This window comes from Cydia fagiglandana, chromosome 7 (genome assembly GCF_963556715.1).
Source record: "Cydia fagiglandana chromosome 7, ilCydFagi1.1, whole genome shotgun sequence".
Taxonomy (NCBI): Eukaryota; Metazoa; Arthropoda; class Insecta; order Lepidoptera; family Tortricidae; genus Cydia; species Cydia fagiglandana.
The window spans coordinates 2,383,890-2,402,019 of NC_085938.1; the positions used below are offsets into that span (position 1 = coordinate 2,383,890).

The window sequence follows — 18,130 nt, forward strand, 5'->3', positions numbered from 1 at the left end:
CCATACGATACGTGACGCGCGTGTGTTGTGGCCTTATTTTTTACTTTTTAAAAAAAGTGTGTGAAAATGTTGCGTAAGTGCGTGGCGTTGGCGGCATTGGGGTGTGTTTTGGCGCAACATCAGTATCAAGTTCAACAACAGGAACAGGTAGGTTTATGTCGTGTGTGTGTGTGTGTAATTCAGGAAAAATATAATTATTATAATTCAGGTGTAAAGTGCTTATTACCTTTATTTTCAAAGCTATGTTTGTATAATATTGTCTTTGGTTAGCGCGATAGTTACTCATGAAATAAAATAAAGCTATTGAAACGGATTATATCGCGTATATTAAATTCATGCTACATCGCGACGTTTCGTGTAAAGGGTTCGAAACGTCGGGATGTAGTATGAATTCAGTATACGCGATAATATGATCCGATTCAATAGTTTTATTTCTTGTTTTTATATTTAAAATATAAAAGTGTAGTTTATAATATTGTGTAAATATTTTGGAAAATACCTAACTGGAATCATCTTATAGCCATTAGGTACCGTTAAAATTTTGAATAGATTTATTTATTGAAAAATAGATTATGTTTGTGTTTGTTTAATATTTGCCAGTATATATAGTATAGTATAGTATAGTATAGTAAAGTATAGTATAGTATAGTATAGTGTAGTGTAGTGTAGTGTAGTGTAGTATAGTATAGTATAGTATAGTATGTATAGTATAGTGTAGTAGTGTGTAGTAGTAGTATATGTATCTAGACACGCGGCAGCGTGTCAAGCCAAGTTCAAGCAAAGGAACTGGCTAGCCAGCGCCAAGTGTAATATTACACGAACCACTTGGTGCCACTTTTGACCCTTCTATAACTCAAAACATCTTTAACGTAAACACATAAAACTACGTGTGTTTAATTATATCCATAAGGACATCTAGAAGCCCAAATTTCATGAAGCTAGCTCAAACGGTTATAAAGATATGAAGGTCAAAAAGTCGTAAATTTTAAGACTGACTGACATACCTATAGTACCTAAACCTAACCTACTTCCAGATGACCTAGAAGGATGAAATTTGGAATCCAGCTCAGTTATTGTGTGAAAGCGTAGGAAAAAATCTAAAAATTAAAAAAAGTTATAAAATAGGGGGGGTCCCCATACAAAAAAACCATTTTTTATTGTGACTGACATATAAGTACCTAAACCTAACCTACTTCCAGATGACCTAGAAGGATGAAATTTGGAATCCAGCTCAGTTATTGTGTGAAAGCGTAGGAAAAAATCTAAAAATTAAAAAAAGTTATAAAATAGGGGGGGGTCCCCATACAAAAAAACCATTTTTTATTGTGACTGACATATAAGTACCTAAACCTAACCTACTTCCACATGACCTAGAAGGATGAAATTTGGAATCCAGCTCGGTTATTGTGTGTAAGCGTAGGAAAAAACCTAAAAACAAAAAAAAGTTAATAAATAGGGGGGGTTCCCATACAAATTTCTTTTTTATTGTGACTGACATATAGTACCTAAACCTAACCTACTTCCAGATGACCTAGAAGGATGAAATTTGGAATCCAGCTCGGTAATTGTGTGTAAGCGTAGGAAAAAATCTAAAAATAAAAAAAGTTAAAAAATAGGGGGGTCCCCATACAAAAAACCTGTAATACGCGCTAAACAACCGGCCAACGGTGTGTCGTTGGCGGCGCGCGGCACCACATAATTAATACAAAGAACAGAAGTAAAAAACATGCAGCGGAAACACAAGAAAAAACATTAAATCTCAATACCTGCCTAGTTTTCTTTACAAAAAGTATTGATATCCCATCAAAAACATAAATGTAAAAAAGGAGAGCCAAGTTCAATACAAAAATTATGCTTGGCTGTGGGGTTCGCCGCAAAAAGAATGGAGATTTAAATGAGTGCCAAGTTCTATGCAAAATCCAAATATGTATTTATAGGAACAAAATAACATTATAAACAAGTATTAAACTCTATTTCTTTGCTTTATTGGATACCTATAACAATTGCTGTTATTTAAAAAAAATGTGAGATCTTAAAGTAGGTTAGATTTGGCTTGGCCAGTTTTTATCAGAATTACAAAATATATATGTTGAATAACTTTATAAAATGACTGATGTAATGAAAACTGGCCAAGTCAAATCTAACCTGCTTTAAGATCTCGCATTTTTTTTAAATAACAGCAATTGTTATAGGTATCCAATAAAGCAAAGAAATAGAGTTTAATACTTGTTTATAATGTTATTTTGTTCCTATAAATACATATTTGGATTTTGCATAGAACTTGGCACTCATTTAAATCTCCATTCTTTTTGCGGCGAACCCCACAGCCAAGCATAATTTTTGTATTGAACTTGGCTCTTCTTTTTACATTTATGTTTTTGATGGGATATTATATACACCTACTTACTTAATATGTGTGTCCCTATAAATATATAGGTAGCATACAAAAATACAAGTCCTCTAAGTTTCAAAATTTAAGTTTTACTTGTTCCTCAAACAAACTGAATTGACTGATACCATTCATAAACTAGTCATCTAGTCTAAAGCATTATGCAAGTACAGTGGAAATTCCAAATGTCGTAAGGGACATTTCGTCGTAAGTAGGTACACTAAATATACCATTGAAATCAGTACTTTTTCACTTTCGATCTGTATAACACACGTACGTTTTATAATCGCCTCAAATAATCAAGTTATAATGGTAGTTTGAAGTTTGTCGTAACTTTCAAAAGTTCGAAAGTCTATTTTGTATAGGTTTGTGTATGGATGGAGGTGTCATATTATTAAGTACAATGTCATTTCTAAGTGTTAATGTGTCGTAAAAATTTACAAAAAATATAGTTTCCTTTAGCCAATCGAGCCATTAAAAAAAATATTTTGTTGTTTGGCTCTTCTGAAAAGAAGCCGTTTATCCCTTACGAAATTTGAAATTTCGTCTGTCGATATGTACTCAATACATATAAGCTTAATAAACATGTAGTACAGTCAGCAGCAGAAGCTGCTAAGCGGGCGAGGTGTTCAAAATTACTTTAGCGCGCTTTTATACCTAAGAACAAAGTCGCGACAAGATTATTTTGATCACCTCGCCCGCTTAGCTGCAATACCCACCTAAAAACATTTTCTTATAAACTCTAAGAATACCGATCTGTTTGATTCTTTTTTGCTATTAAAATACCTAATTATACCTATATGTCCTTTTCTTTATATACTATTTCGATTATTCGGTCGATAAATTAGATCGATTTTTGTTTAATTATTTTTTAGTAATTACTGAGTTTTGGTTGTCACCTGGCGATACCCCAGTTTAAAAATCTTTAAACCAGCGAGCGGTCTTTTCTCCAGCGTTCGAATTAAGACACTAAAAATAGTAAAAATGTCTGTCAACTTACTAAATTACCTTAATTATTTCCTTAATACAATTGGCATGAGAAAATAGACCGGAAAATGTGCAACAAGCTAATTTGAACAACAACGATGTGTGAAACCAGTCAAATCAGGCGAGTCCACTGTGTTACTTTTGCAAGTACGTTACGTAACGTAATTGACCGATGGTTATGCTTATATGGTCTGGTTATGGGTTTGGAACTTGTTACTTGCTCTTGTTTTCCGTATGTAGGTGACCTAGTGCTTAAAATGTAGGCAATTGTTATGTACATCGGTACATGCTACTTCAATTTATGAGCGATAAAACTGTTGAATTTGAGTGACTTTTTAACAATAAAATACACGCACAAGTTGACTGACATTAAATTAGTAAGTACCCTTAATTTCGATAGGTATCGGACAAAAATAGAATTATGTTTATTATGCGGAACATAAAATTTATAAGCAGGTACCTAATAAATCATGTTATCAAGTTAATGTACGCTTTTTTATACTTAAAAAAATTGAGAAAGTACCTACCTAGTAAAAAAACAAACACAAAGATATATGAGATATATCAGAAAATATAGTTAATGAGATATATAATTAGGTATTTTTGTAATTGATGCTTATAAATAAGTGTCATATACATATTCATTTTTACCCGACTACGGCAACGCAAAAGGAGGGTTATGATTTTGACCGGTATGTATGTGGGTATGTATGTATGTATGTATGTATGTTCATCTGTTCCCTCATAACTTCTAAAGTACTTATTATATTTTGACAAACGATGTGTCATTCGAATCATCTTAATCGTCCGCTGGTTATAGGCTATATGGCGTCACAAAAAAATTAACACTGCGCCCTCTAGAGGTCATAAAGTCACGAACCAAAAAACTAAAATTAAGTAATGATGATGTGTTATACATCATTGGAAAGAGCTCAATTAGCACATTTCAAATATATAAATATTGTTAGCTTTTGCACCCGGCTTTGCTTGCATGCGCCAGATAAAACATTAATTTATCGGTTAGGTGATTCGAACTATGAATCTACAAGCGCTCTGGATTCTATCCGCGTGTTACGCGACTACGGCGATACAAGAAGGTTTTTGCAAAAGAAATTTGTTTGGCTGCTATAGGTACATGGTGTTTTTTTAATGTCCTGCAACATTTTATAACGTGAATAGGTATAGAAGTCCATATCAGCCAAAATGTACGAGTATGAAACGGTCAATTTTTTACAAGATACGTACGCGGTACGCGTTCCGAAGCAGGGCGCCTTCGGCGCCCTCATACTAAACGTGTCGGGCGTGGCCCGACGTACGCGTTCGAAAGCCGGGCGCCTTCGGCGCCCTCATACTAAAAGAGTCGGGCGTAGCCCGATATACGCGTTCCAAAGCAGGGCGCCTTCGGCGCCCTCATATTAAAAGTGTCGGGCGTAGCCCGACGTACGCGTTCCAAAGCCGGGCGCCTTCGGCGCCCTCATACTAAAAGTGTCGGGCGTAGCCCGACGTACGCGTTCGAAAGCCGGGCGCCTTCGGCGCCCTCATACTAAAAGAGTCGGGCGTAGCCCGATATACGCGTTCCAAAGCAGGGCGCCTTCGGCGCCCTCATATTAAAAGTGTCGGGCGTAGCCCGACGTACGCGTTCCAAAGCCGGGCGCCTTCGGCGCCCTCATACTAAAAGTGTCGGGCGTAGCCAGACGTACGCGTTCCAAAGCCGGGCGCCTTCGGCGCCCTCATACTAAAAGAGTCGGGCGTAGCCCGATATACGCGTTACAAAGCCGGGCGCCTTCGGCGCGCTCATATTAAAGGTGTCGGGCGTAGCCCGACGTACGCGTTCCAAAGCCGGGCGCCTTCGGCGCCCCCATACTAAAAGAGTTGGGCGGAGCCCGACGTACGCGTTGCAAAGCCGGGCGCCCTCATACTAAAAGAGTCGGGCGGAGCCCGACGTACGCGTTGCAAAGCCGGGCGCCTTCGGCGCCCTCATACTAAAAGTGTCGGGCGTAGCCCGACGTACGCGTTCGAAAGCCGGGCGCCTTCGGCGCCCTCATACGAAGAGTCGGCCATAGCCCGACATACGCGTTCCGAAGCCGAGCGCCGTCGGCGCCCTCATACTAAAAGAGTCGGGCGTAGCCCGACATACGCGTTCCAAAGCTGGGCGCCTTCGGCGCCCTCATACTAAAAGAGTCGGGCGTAGCCCGACATACGCGTTCCAAAGCCGGGCGCCTGCGGCGCCCTCATACTAAAAGAGTCGGGCGTAGCCCGACATACGCGTTCCAAAGCCGGGCGCCTTCGGCGCCCTCATACTAAAAGAGTCGGGCGTAGCCCGACATACGCGTTCCAAAGCCGGGTGCCTTCGGCGCCCTCATACTAAAAGAGTCGGGCGTAGCCCGACATACGCGTTCCAAAGCCGGGCGCCTTCGGCGCCCTCATACTAAAAGAGTCGGGCGTAGCCCGACATACGCGTTCCAAAGCCGGGCGCCTTCGGCGCCCTCGTAATAAAAGAGTCGGGCTTAGCCCGACGTACGCGTTCCAAATCCGGGCGGCTTCGGCGCCGTCATACTAAAAGAGTCGGGCGTAGCCCGACGTACGCGTTCCAAAACCGGGCGCCCTCATAGGCACTAAAGGGCGTAGCCCGATATAGGCGGCGCTCTGCGTGCATTTCTGTACTGAGGACGCCCTCGCAAAAGTAATATTTAAAGTGACTTCAAAAAGTTTGTAACGAAATCATGACCCCAAAATTAATTAAATAAAAAATAAGTTCAAAAACTAAAACCCGACTACTGCAAATCGCGCTCTAAAAAGTATGAAACAAGATAGAATTCTTATCTAATTATCAAGCAGGAAATATTATAAATGTTACCATTTTTTTTTATATAAAAATGCAACGTAATATAATTTACTGATTTTTTTATATATTTACAGAGATTCAGAGGATAGCCGTGGTCGTATGCCACATTACTTTTAAGTTTATAATCGTGGCATACGACCACGGCGATCCTCTGAATCTCTGTAAATATATAAAAATCAGTAAATTATATTACGTTGTATTTTTATATAAAAAAAAATGGTAACATTTATAATATTTCCTGCTTGATAATTAGATAAGAATTCTATCTTGTTTCATACTTTTTAGAGCGCGATTTGCAGTAGTCGGGTTTTAGTTTTTGAACTTATTTTTTTTAAAACTCCCAGCCACTAAACAATTTTATAAAATTAAATTATGCAGCATAAAAAAAATCACCGAGGTTGAACTTTGATAGCTCAGTCTAGTTAAAGTTAAAATGACCAAATTTTATATTTTATTCGAAAAAAGTTTTATATTTTAATCAATTCCCATCTTAACCCCACAGCCAGAAATCCCACCACACCTCCTGAGACAGTACTTGGGACAGCAAGCACCTGCGCATACGCAGGTCATCGCCCGCCCACAACCAGCACCCGCTAGACTGGTGAGTAATTTCCAAAAACCTTCCTTTTACTAATGATATTCCATTTTGTTACCAAAATATCATAAAATACTAAAACGCCTTGTAAATTAAAATTTTTAAAATATTTAAAAACTAACAATCCTTTTTTTATTGAAGTTTTTGTCAATCTTACCTACATTAAATATTAAAATAGTAAAAAGTTTTGTTGCCTTAATTAGGTAACTACATGATACTACTCGTACGTACAATTATTTCGACATTTAATGGGACACTCTTTACAATGGCACAATCTTTTTTATTTACCTTAAGCTTTTTTTATTTGTTCCGAGTTTTATTGAAGTTTTTTTTATCAGTACATACATTACTTCAACAGCTCCCAGTCAAGATATATGATAATGCATATACTCAAGTCCGAAATCTCTCCACAGCCATACCAAGTACAAGCCGAGCCTCAGTACCAGCAGTACCAACCAGCGCCTCAACAGTACAGACCCGCACCTCAACCTCAACCCCAGTACAGACCTCAACCTGCTCAGTACCAGCCCGCGAGACAACAGGACGCCCGCGAGCCTGAAGACTACGATGTAAGTACTAGCAAATACTTACCAGTACAAACCTCAACAGCAGTACAGGCCACAACCTGGGGCCCATTTCTCGAACGATATTAGTCTAATATTATTAGTGTGTTGTCATAGCAACCTATACGATTTGACATTTTGTGGACTAATAATGTGAGTCTAATACCGTTCGAGAAATGGGCCCCTGACCATGACCAATACACGTCTACAACACGCCGCGTCACCCTGATGACTACGACTTAAGTATAAGTATAATAATTGATTTGCAGTACCTACAGTTCTCAACCTGCCCAATATGAGCCCGCGTCTCAACAGGATACGCGCAAGCCTCGACAGGGCTTGGGCTATAGTCCCCAAGCTGGCCTAATGTGAGTTGGAGATTTCACGTACACCATTGAATTTCTTCACATATGTGTCCAGGTTTCCTCCGATGTCTTCTTTCTACGAAAAGCTAATGATAAATATCAAATGATAAGTTTCGAAATACTCATTGGAACGAGCCAGGATTTGAACTCGCGACCTTGGGATAGAAAGTCGGACGTCAGATGCACTTAGCCACAACCACAACTGCCTAAAAGCCTAAAAAAGGCTTCCGTACCCAAAGGGTAAAAACGGGACCCTATTACTAAGACTCCGCTGTCCGTCCATCCGTCTGTCTGTCACCAGGCTGTAACTCATGAACTCTGATAGCTAGACAGTTGAAATTTTCACATATGATTTATTTCTGATTCCGCTATAACAACAAATACTAAAAAATAAGTTCAAAAACTAAAACCCGACTACTGCAAATCGCGCTCTAAAAAGTATGAAACAAGATAGAATTCTTATCTACAATTATCAAGCAGGAAATATTATAAATGTTACCATTTTTTTTGATATAAAAATACAACGTAATATAATTTACTGACTTTTTTTATATATTTACAGAGATTCAGAGGATCGCCGTGGTCGTATGCCACGATTATAAACTTAAAAGTAATATGGCATACGACCACGGCTATCCTCTGAATCTCTGTAAATATATAAAAAAAATCAGTAAATTATATTACGTTGTATTTTTATATAAAAAAAATGGTAACATTTATAATATTTCCTGCTTGATAATTGTAGATAAGAATTCTATCTTGTTTCATACTTTTTAGAGCGCGATTTGCAGTAGTCGGGTTTTAGTTTTTGAACTTATTTTTTATTTAATTAATTTTGGGGTCATGATTTCGTTAATAACTTTTTGAAGTCACTTTATATTACATTTGCGCGGGCGTCCTCAGTACAGAAATGTACGCAGAGCGCCGCCTCTATCGGGCTACGCCCGACTCCTTTAGTGCCTATGAGGGCGCCGATGGCGGCCGTCTTTGGAACGCGTACGTCGGGTTACGCTCGACACTTTAGTATGAGGGCGCCGAAGGCGCCCGGCTTTGGAACGCGTATGTCGGGCTACGCCCGACTGTTTTAGTATGAGGGCGCCGAAGGCGCCCGGATTTGGAACGCGTACGTCGGGCTACGCCCGACTCTTTTAGTATGAGGGCGCCAAAGGCGCCCGGCTTTGGAACGCGTACGTCAGGTTACGCTCGACTCTTTTAATATGAGGGCGCCGAAGGCGCCCGGCTTTGGAACGCGTACGTCGGGTTACGCTCAACTCTTTTAGTATGAGGGCGCGCAAAGGCGCCCGGCTTTGGAACGCGTACGTCGGGCTACGCCCGACTCTTTTAGTATGAGGGCGCCGAAGGCGCCCGGCTTTGGAACGCGTATGTCGGGCTACGCCCGACTCTTTTAGTATGAGGGCGCCGAACCGAAGGCGCCCGGCTTTGGAACGCGTATGTCGGGCTACGCCCGACTCTTTTAGTATGACGGCGCCGAAGGCGCCCGGCTTTGGAACGCGTACGTCGGGCTACGCCCGACGCTTTTAGTATGAGGGTGCCTTCGGCGCCCGGCTTTGGAACGCGTACGTCGGGTTACGCTCAAATCTTTTAGTATGAGGGCGCGCAAAGGCGCCCGGCTTTGGAACGCGTACGTCGGGCTACGCCCGACTCTTTTAGTATGAGGGCGCCGAAGGCGCCCGGCTTTGGAACGCGTATGTCGGGCTACGCCCGACTCTTTTAGTATGAGGGCGCCGAAGGCGCCCGGCTTTGGAACGCGTATGTCGGGCTACGCCCGACTCTTTTAGTATGAGGGCGCCGAAGGCGCCCGGCTTTGGAACGCGTACGTCGGGCTACGCCCGACGCTTTTAGTATGAGGGCGCCGCAGGCGCCCGATTTTGGAATACGTACGTCGGGCTACGCCCGACTCTTTTAGTATGAGGGCGCCGAAGGCGCCCGGATTTGGAACGCGTACGTCGGGCTACGCCCGACTCTTTTAGTATGAGGGCGCCGAAGGCGCCCGGCTTTGGAACGCGTACGTCGGGTTACGACTCTTTTAGTATGAGGGCGCGCAAAGGCGCCCGGCCTTGGAACGCATACGTCGGGCTACGCCCGACTCTTTTAGTATGAGGGCGCCGAAGGCGCCCGGCTTTGGAACGCGTATGTCGGGCTACGCCCGACTGTTTTAGTATGAGGGCGGCGAAGGCGCCCGGATTTGGAACGCGTACGTCGGGCTACGCCCGACTCTTTTAGTATGAGGGCGCCGAAGGCGCCCGGCTTTGGAACGCGTACGTTGGGTTACGCTCGACTCTTTTAGTATGAGGGCGCCGAAGGCGCCCGGCTTTGGAACGCGTACGTCGGGTTACGCTCAACTCTTTTAGTATGAGGGCGCGCAAAGGCATCCGGCTTTGGAACGCGTACGTCGGGCTACGCCCGACGCTTTTAGTATGAGGGTGCCTTCGGCGCCCGGCTTTGGAACGCGTACGTCGGGCTACGCCCGACGCTTTTAGTATGAGGGTGCCTTCGGCGCCCGGCTTTGGAACGCGTACGTCGGGCTACGCCCGACACTTTTAGTATGAGGGCGCCGAAGGCGCCCGGCTTTGGAACGCGTACGTCGGGCTCCGCCCGACTCTTTTAGTATGAGGGCGCCGAAGGCGCCCGGCTTTGGAACGCGTATGTCGGGCTACGCCCGACTCTTTTAGTATGAGGGCGCCGAAGGCGCCCGGCTTTGGAACGCGTACGTCGGGCTACGCCCGACGCTTTTAGTATGAGGGTGCCTTCGGTGCCCGGCTTTGGAACGCGTACGTCGGGCTACGCCCGACACTTTTAGTATGAGGGCGCCGAAGGCGCCCGGCTTTGGAACGCGTACGTCGGGCTCCGCCCAACTCTTTTAGTATGAGGGCGCCTTCGGCGCCCGGCTCTGGAACGCGTACGTCGGGCTACGCCCGACAATTTTAGTACGAGGGTGCCGAAGGCGCCCGGCTTCGGAACACGTACGTATCTTGTAAAAAAATTGACTGTTTCATACATTTTGGCTGATCAGGACTTCTATACCTGTTCACGTTATAAAATGTTGCAGGTCATTAAAAAAACACCATGTATAGCGGCCAAACAAATTTCTTTTGCAAAAACCTTTTTGTATCGCCGTAGTCGAGTAACACGCGGATAGAATCCAGAACGCTTGTAGATTCATAGTTCGAATCACCTAACCGATAAATTAATGTTTTATGTGGCGCATGCAAGCAAAGCCGGGTGCAAAAGCTAACAATATTTATATATTTGAAATGTGCTAATTGAGCTCTTTCCAATGATGTATAACACATCATCATTACTTAATTTTAGTTTTTTGGTTCGTGACTTTATGACCTCTAGAGGGCGCCGTGTTCATTTTTTTGTGACGCCATATAGCCTATAACCAGCGGACGATTAAGACGATTCGAATGACACATCGTTTGTTAAATTATAATAAGTACTTTAGAAGTTATGAGGGAACAGATGAACATACATACATACATACCCACATACATACCGGTCAAAATCATAACCCTCCTTTTGCGTTGCCGTAGTCGGGTAAAAACAAAATAAAATAAATATTTAAGTGGAGCTCCCATACAACAAACGCGATTTTTTGCGTGATAGTACGGAACCCTTCGTACCCGAGTCAGACTTGAACCTGGCCAGATTTTTTTATACCATAAATAGGAAGCACCATAAATGGGTAATGATTGGTTGTCTACTAACTAACATTAGGTACACGCATGTGTGGCGAAGTCAATTAATAAGCTATTACAAACCACTATAAATACCATAATCTATTTCATCAGATCAACGCATACGTAACTATACTTAATTGACAATCTCCCTAAGGCCCTTCCGCTCCATTTCTAACCGCAGTCCTTCAAGTTTGTAGACGTAACGTATCATATCACGGGCAACTTTCACTGGACTGGGCTAAAGTGGTCGTGTATTATCAGCGATTAACGAGTCAACTTACGAAACCAGAGTAAATTGAGATCTGGGGCCGCCGGGCCCATTTCTCGAACGGTATTAGACTAATATTATTACAATTATTAGTCTACGAACTGTCGAATTCTATGGGTTGCCATGACAACACACTAATAATATTAGACTAATATCGGGCTATACACGGGCCCCTGTAGCAAATTGGATTTAGTTAGACTTGAATGTTACAAAAATACTTATGAAGGTACTACATATTTAGTTAAAGAATATCGAATTAATTTAAAGTTGTACTTGTACCCACTCTTTTTCAAATTTGAGATTTTTATGATATTTCTACTTAGAATCATGAGCTCTTTTGATCCTAATATAAGAAGAAGTGTCTCTAAATTTCCACAAATGTTTGTTCCTTCCATTCCGTTGCCGTCATATATAGATTATAAAAAATAGTAACGGAGTGGAAATAAAAATCATTGAACACTTTTTTCCTATTAGGATCGAAAGAGCTCGTCATTCTGAAAAGAAATAATACTAAAAATTCCACACCTAACTATCTGAAGAAGTAGTAGGTATAAATAAAGTAGTAGGTATTATACCTACTGTACAAAGTTAAAAAAAACCATCAGCACATTTGATCAAAAACAGGACACCATAAAAATTGTCTAAATAACCGTATATAGTGTTGTGTTTAGGGTTGCCAGATGGTCGGGATTTGGCGGGATTCTCCCGATTTTTAGCATGTGTTCCCGATTCCCGACAAGGGGAAACTTGTCCCGAAAAACAGCTTCACGTTATAAAACAATAATTTCAAGTTCCGAACTGTCGCCGAGCAAGCGAGCTGACTTAGTGCCAATAATGTAAAATATCGTTGTTTTTAATATAATCACTTTAATATGAATGTATTTTTTTTTCCCGAATTAAGTCCCAAAATCCCGAAAAATTGATATTGTTTCCCGATATTAGCGCCTTTCAATCTGGCAACCCTAGTTGTGTTGTGTATAATTGTTGTTGTGTATTTATTGTTGTAATAAATAATAATCGGAGACGTTGCGTACCTATAGTTATTCTGAGCGTTAGAGTCGCCTGCTCTTGGTGAACGATTTTAATAACACCAGTGGCCAAGCAACTCGATCTGAAGGCAATGACCGCGGTTGATACATGGAATCGGATCTGAGGTGATTTGTGATTTGTGTAACTCCGGTTTGTGTTACGTGGTGTTGCAAGGGGTTTAGTGCTTCCTATTAAATTTCTTCCATTAACTTGGGTAAGATTAAGTATTTAGTCGAGAACATTTTCTCAATTTTCCAATATTATACGTAGTGATGCAGTTTACTGGTACTTACGGCGCGATTCGGGAAATGAATTAGAGATTCACTAGATATTAAACAGTAAAGATATGTGACGTTCCACGGCAAAAGGTACCTTAAGGTGGCTGTGGCGCTTACGCTATTATAAACGCCGCTACAATATTCAGCCGGGGCAATGGTAGCTTTTGCTGTGGAAGGTCACATATCTTTACTATTTCATATCTAGTGAATCTCTAATTCATTACCCGAATCGAGCCGTTAGGTATTTATTATCAATTTACGGCTTGATTCTAATCTTTTGTAGGTACATCAGAAATTAAATCTAGATACGATGTGGATCGGATCTGAGAGTGTTTAAAGAGACGTTTTAGAGACGATATATTAAAATTTTAATCAGACCGTTGTGTGTCAGTGTTTCAAAACATCACGAGCCCGAATCGTTATGGCGGTGAAATTTCCCACTGTTTCCTTTAAAATGGGATTCAACCTAGTATTTTTTCCACAGCCTCACCCATCCTACCAGTTCGGTTTCGACGTGAACGACGACCAGTACACCAACTACCAGAACAGGAAGGAACAGAGGGACGGTGACGTCATCAAGGGCTCGTACTCCGTCGTGGACAGCGATGGCTTCGTCAGGACCGTCACGTACACCGCTGATCCTAAGGAAGGCTTTAAGGCTGAGGTGAGAAGGGATTCGGCTTAATCCTAGCTTTAAGGCTGCCGTACTCACTACCCAGAACAGGGACGGTGACGTCATCAGGGGCTCGTACTTCGTCGTGGACAGCGATGGGTTCGTCAGGACCGTCACGTACACTGCTGATCCTAAGGAAGGCTTCAAGGCTGAGGTAAGAATAAGAAATCGAGTTACTCCCAGCTTTTGCTATTTAGGATTTTTGTCATTTGTTTGTTGCCTCTCAGAACAACTCGAGGGATGGTGATGTCATCAAGGACTCGTACTCCGTCGTGGACAGCGATGGATTCGTCAGAACCGTCACGTATACCTGATCCTAAGTCTCATTTCTCAAGCACTAACAGGCTGCGGTGCGTGACTTAAAACAAGTGAGTCTAAACCGTAAAATTATTCAATCAACCCGGTATTTCCTCGCAGGTGTCCCGACAGCCCACCGACATCGTAGTAAAGATCCCCACGCCGAAACCCCAGCTGCAGACCCTACAGCCGCAACCCCAGCACCACCACCAGCCGCAACCCCAGCACCAGCAACAACAGCAGCCGCAGTACTACCGTTACCAACAGTAAATGTAATGTAGAAAACAATGGCCGAATAGTAACAAAAAATATAACCTAAAAATTGCCAAGGGTAAAAGTTAGCATGAGCATTTGTAAAAAAAAGCTTTGTACTCCAGCGGTACTTTAAACGCCGTTAATATTCTCATTGTATTACCTTTTTTTATGAATTAAAACAATATTATTTATGATTTTTTTTAATAGTTAAAATCATAATTAAAATTATTAAATTAAAAATAGATCAGTAATAATGTTGTAGTAATTTAAAAAAATGGTTATTAAATAGGAAAGTTACCGGAGTTTAGTGGGCTATATCTACTAAATGTATTTTTTTGTACGCTCTTATGAAATACATGTACATATTTGGCCATTCCTGTCGACCCAAAATTTGGTGCTGCATATTATCAAAGTAAACTTTCATTGTTATTTGGCATTTTGAATGCTACAGAAATGTTTAACTGTAGAAGGTAGCCGTAAAAAAAATTTACGGACCTACGATAATATAGCAGCAGTACTTAGTGAAGCTTTATACAATTAACTATTAATATTTGCAGATATTATTTAAATCTAGATCTAGATCGACTGTTAAATGCATAATTTTTTGACATGAAACAACCCTGATGTTTTTTTAGTGCGCCAAAATGTTGAAAAATCTTATATGAACGACATTTACTCAACTCTCATTGGAACTTTTTGGTAATATAGAAAGTTACTATGACATAATGTTATTCCTCTCAGTAAACTTTTATACTTTAGTTAACTATATTTTATATTTATACTTTAATAAACTATTATGTAAATAGTTAAGTAGAAGGTGATGATTTGTTACCTAATAAAATATTTAAAATATACTTTTGTTTTCTTATTTATTTATAGAATTTAGTCGAGTACACATATATATAAAACGAACTCTATATATATGTACCTGGGCTAGCCATAAGTTTTGGGAATTAAACACGTATTGCCGTCGAATACAGAACTAAACTAGTGTTTAATTTTACGTGCATTAATTCAAGAAAGTATGCGCGGTGGGTCGGGGTTTTACCAAGGTATATGAGAATTTATACAGTTCAGTACGAATCTCATGCTCTATTATGACTCAATATACCGGCAGAATATAATAAAAATGCTGTTAATAATATATTCTTCAAAACTAATTAGATTCAGGGATTAAATGGTACTTAGATCAAGTCAAGTACAGTACGTTAATTTTGTGACTGTCAAAATACCTACTTATTTCAAATTACATTTTTAAAATCAGGTTTTTTTCCTACTTAACTAATTCTATTCTAATCGTATCTTGTATTTCTTGTGAACCGCTTTAATATTTAAAATAAGAGACTAAGTTATTGCTAAAATTTATTTATCTTTGATACATTTATCATTCGTAAGTTTAGTATATTACAGAAAAAATCTGACAGATTGTAACAAACCAAAAATAATTTAAAATCTTAAACATAATTCTCATAAACTACATTCAATTTCAAACACATTTGCACCACAACAAAGGATATAAATAATAAATACAATTTTTATAAATTAACATTAATAAATTCAGTCTATTAAACATAAAAAAAGTCAATTAAACATAAAATCCAACCATTCAACCGCAAAATGGCCGAAGAATAAAAAATCTAATGAATGAAATAAATTCGTCGGCAATTTTACAGTACATATCTTAGAACAATATCCCAAAGTCATTCATATATAAATGCAAATTCTTATTAAATGCAATAAGTATAAAACGAGGAAACTGTTTCATCATTTTAACAAATTAGGTATGTGATAATACAGTTAAACTTTATTATCCTGTCTAACAAAGTTATAGTCAAATAAATATACATACGTAAAATACGTAAATGTCAAAACATTAACTTGTGTCCATTCCATCAAATCAAAGCTTAATTAATCGCGATAATTTAATTTCAAAGTCACATTCTGAGAGTATCCAATTTTATATGAAATTCAAAAAGTACTGGTACCTGATATTACTAATAATGCACATTTTCTATTAACGCATTATTAAGTTACTTAATTAGCATTATTTCAATGTTCCGACAGAATACAAGTAGGTATGTCACTTATTTTGCCACTTTCCATTCCGTTACCATGGAAGGTACGTCAAAAAGTGACGTAATGGGAATTCATTAGAATATATGATTAAAAGTATTATGATTCTAATATGCCACTTAAAATCTTGAAAAAATATTTTTTGACGTAGTACCTATTATAAGCAAATGTGAGAATGATTAATTCTTAATACTTTAGTGCAGTGGTGGGCAAACTTTCTTCATGGGGGGCCAGAAAGTCTAGGAAATTTAAGAGGAGGGCCAGAATTGTACCCAAAATTTATTTTGATTTGTGATAATCGTGGGCCAATGCCATATAGCCCATATACTAATTATATCATAGGACCGGCGGCGGGCCGGATATAATCCATTCGCGGGCCGGAGATGGCCCGCGGGCCGTATTTTGCCCACCACTGCTTTAGTGCGTATGACACACCTTTGTGCTACAGATGTAGTGCATAATTTCATTTTCCATAGTATTTTTAAGGAAACGTACGAACGTGTCTTGCTATTTCAGTCAGTCTCGGTACAATACTGAGGTTGACTGAAGTAGCATGACAAAAATACGAACGTTTCCGAGAAAATACGATGGAAAACAATTATGCACTGTCTGTACTGACATTGTCCACTAAATAAGATTTAGTACAGTCACCATCAGATATACCGGAGCGGCCAAGGTGCTCACAAATATCTGAGCACGCCTCTATTGTCAGGGCGTTAGAGTACGTGTTCAGATATTGTGAACACCTTGGCCGCTCCGATATATCTGATGGCGACTGTACTTTCTACATACCTTGTCGTTGACGTCATCGCTTAGTTTGGGTTTGAGTCATTTGACATAAATGGCATATCTATATGCCATTAAAGAAATGGCAAAATAACTCAATAATTTAGTTAAATATATAGGCAATGCCGACAGTTTTCAGAATATAAATCAGCATTAATTAGTCATTCTTTCATGTTAAGTTTCAGTCGCGTTTAGCGCTCAACTCTAATGGCTCCTCGCTTCCACATGTCATTCCGTACGGAAAATTCCTTCGAGCAACACGGAAGGGAGGCGGCATTCGTACTATTTCCCCTCTGCCGAGGTACAAGATTAGCGCGTCAATAAAATCTAGCGCGGGTAATAAAACTAGTTGCACTTGGATTTTTCACTAGACTGAGTCCAGACGCGCGCGTGAACACTGCTGCACAAAAATGCCTGTTTGTTCGGTTTTTTGTTATAAAAAGAGGTTGGGGACATCAAACTTACAAAAAGAATGTGTTACATTTCACATGTAATATTTTTTTTACATATCATACGTTTAATTACATTTAAATACAATTATTATATTTTAGTCTCAAGTAATTGTTGGATTTATCGATTTTACTCGCTCAGTACAAATTGCGGATCGGTCGAGCGACAAATCCGACTTCTCATCTCTCAGAATACAATGACATACTTCAAAGAAAATGTGTTAGTGTGCGTGTTGTGACACTTAGTCACTCGTCCGTACACAAAAAGAGATCGAGGTTTGCAAGATTTGTCTTTGAGGTGTGTCATTTTCTATGTATTTGTGTCGTCATTACAGAGGGCCTACCGCAAACCACGTTCGACGTGTTGCCTCCCTGTCACACTTACGTATGAATTTACAAGTGCCATAGAGAGGCAACACATCGAACGTGGTTCGCGGTAGGGCCTTTGATTGGATTTTGTATGTAAGTGTGTGAGAAGTGCGACTGTGTGCACCTTCCCCCCGCGAAAAATGGCAGAATGATTTGTACGGTGAGATATCGCTTGGGCCCCTCCCTTCCGACGTGTCGGAAGCCA

General features: G+C 40.4%; 1 protein-coding gene across 1 annotated transcript; it reads left to right on the plus strand.

The window, feature by feature from the left end:
* Window positions 1-14,263, plus strand: LOC134665726 (cuticle protein 19.8). The gene is made up of 5 exons (XM_063522699.1): window positions 1-147; window positions 6,724-6,822; window positions 7,230-7,385; window positions 13,508-13,687; window positions 14,114-14,263. Exons 1-5 carry the CDS (start codon window positions 67-69, stop codon window positions 14,261-14,263), a joined length of 666 nt encoding a protein of 221 aa, XP_063378769.1. The 5' UTR covers window positions 1-66.
* Window positions 14,264-18,130: the final 3,867 nt, after the last annotated feature.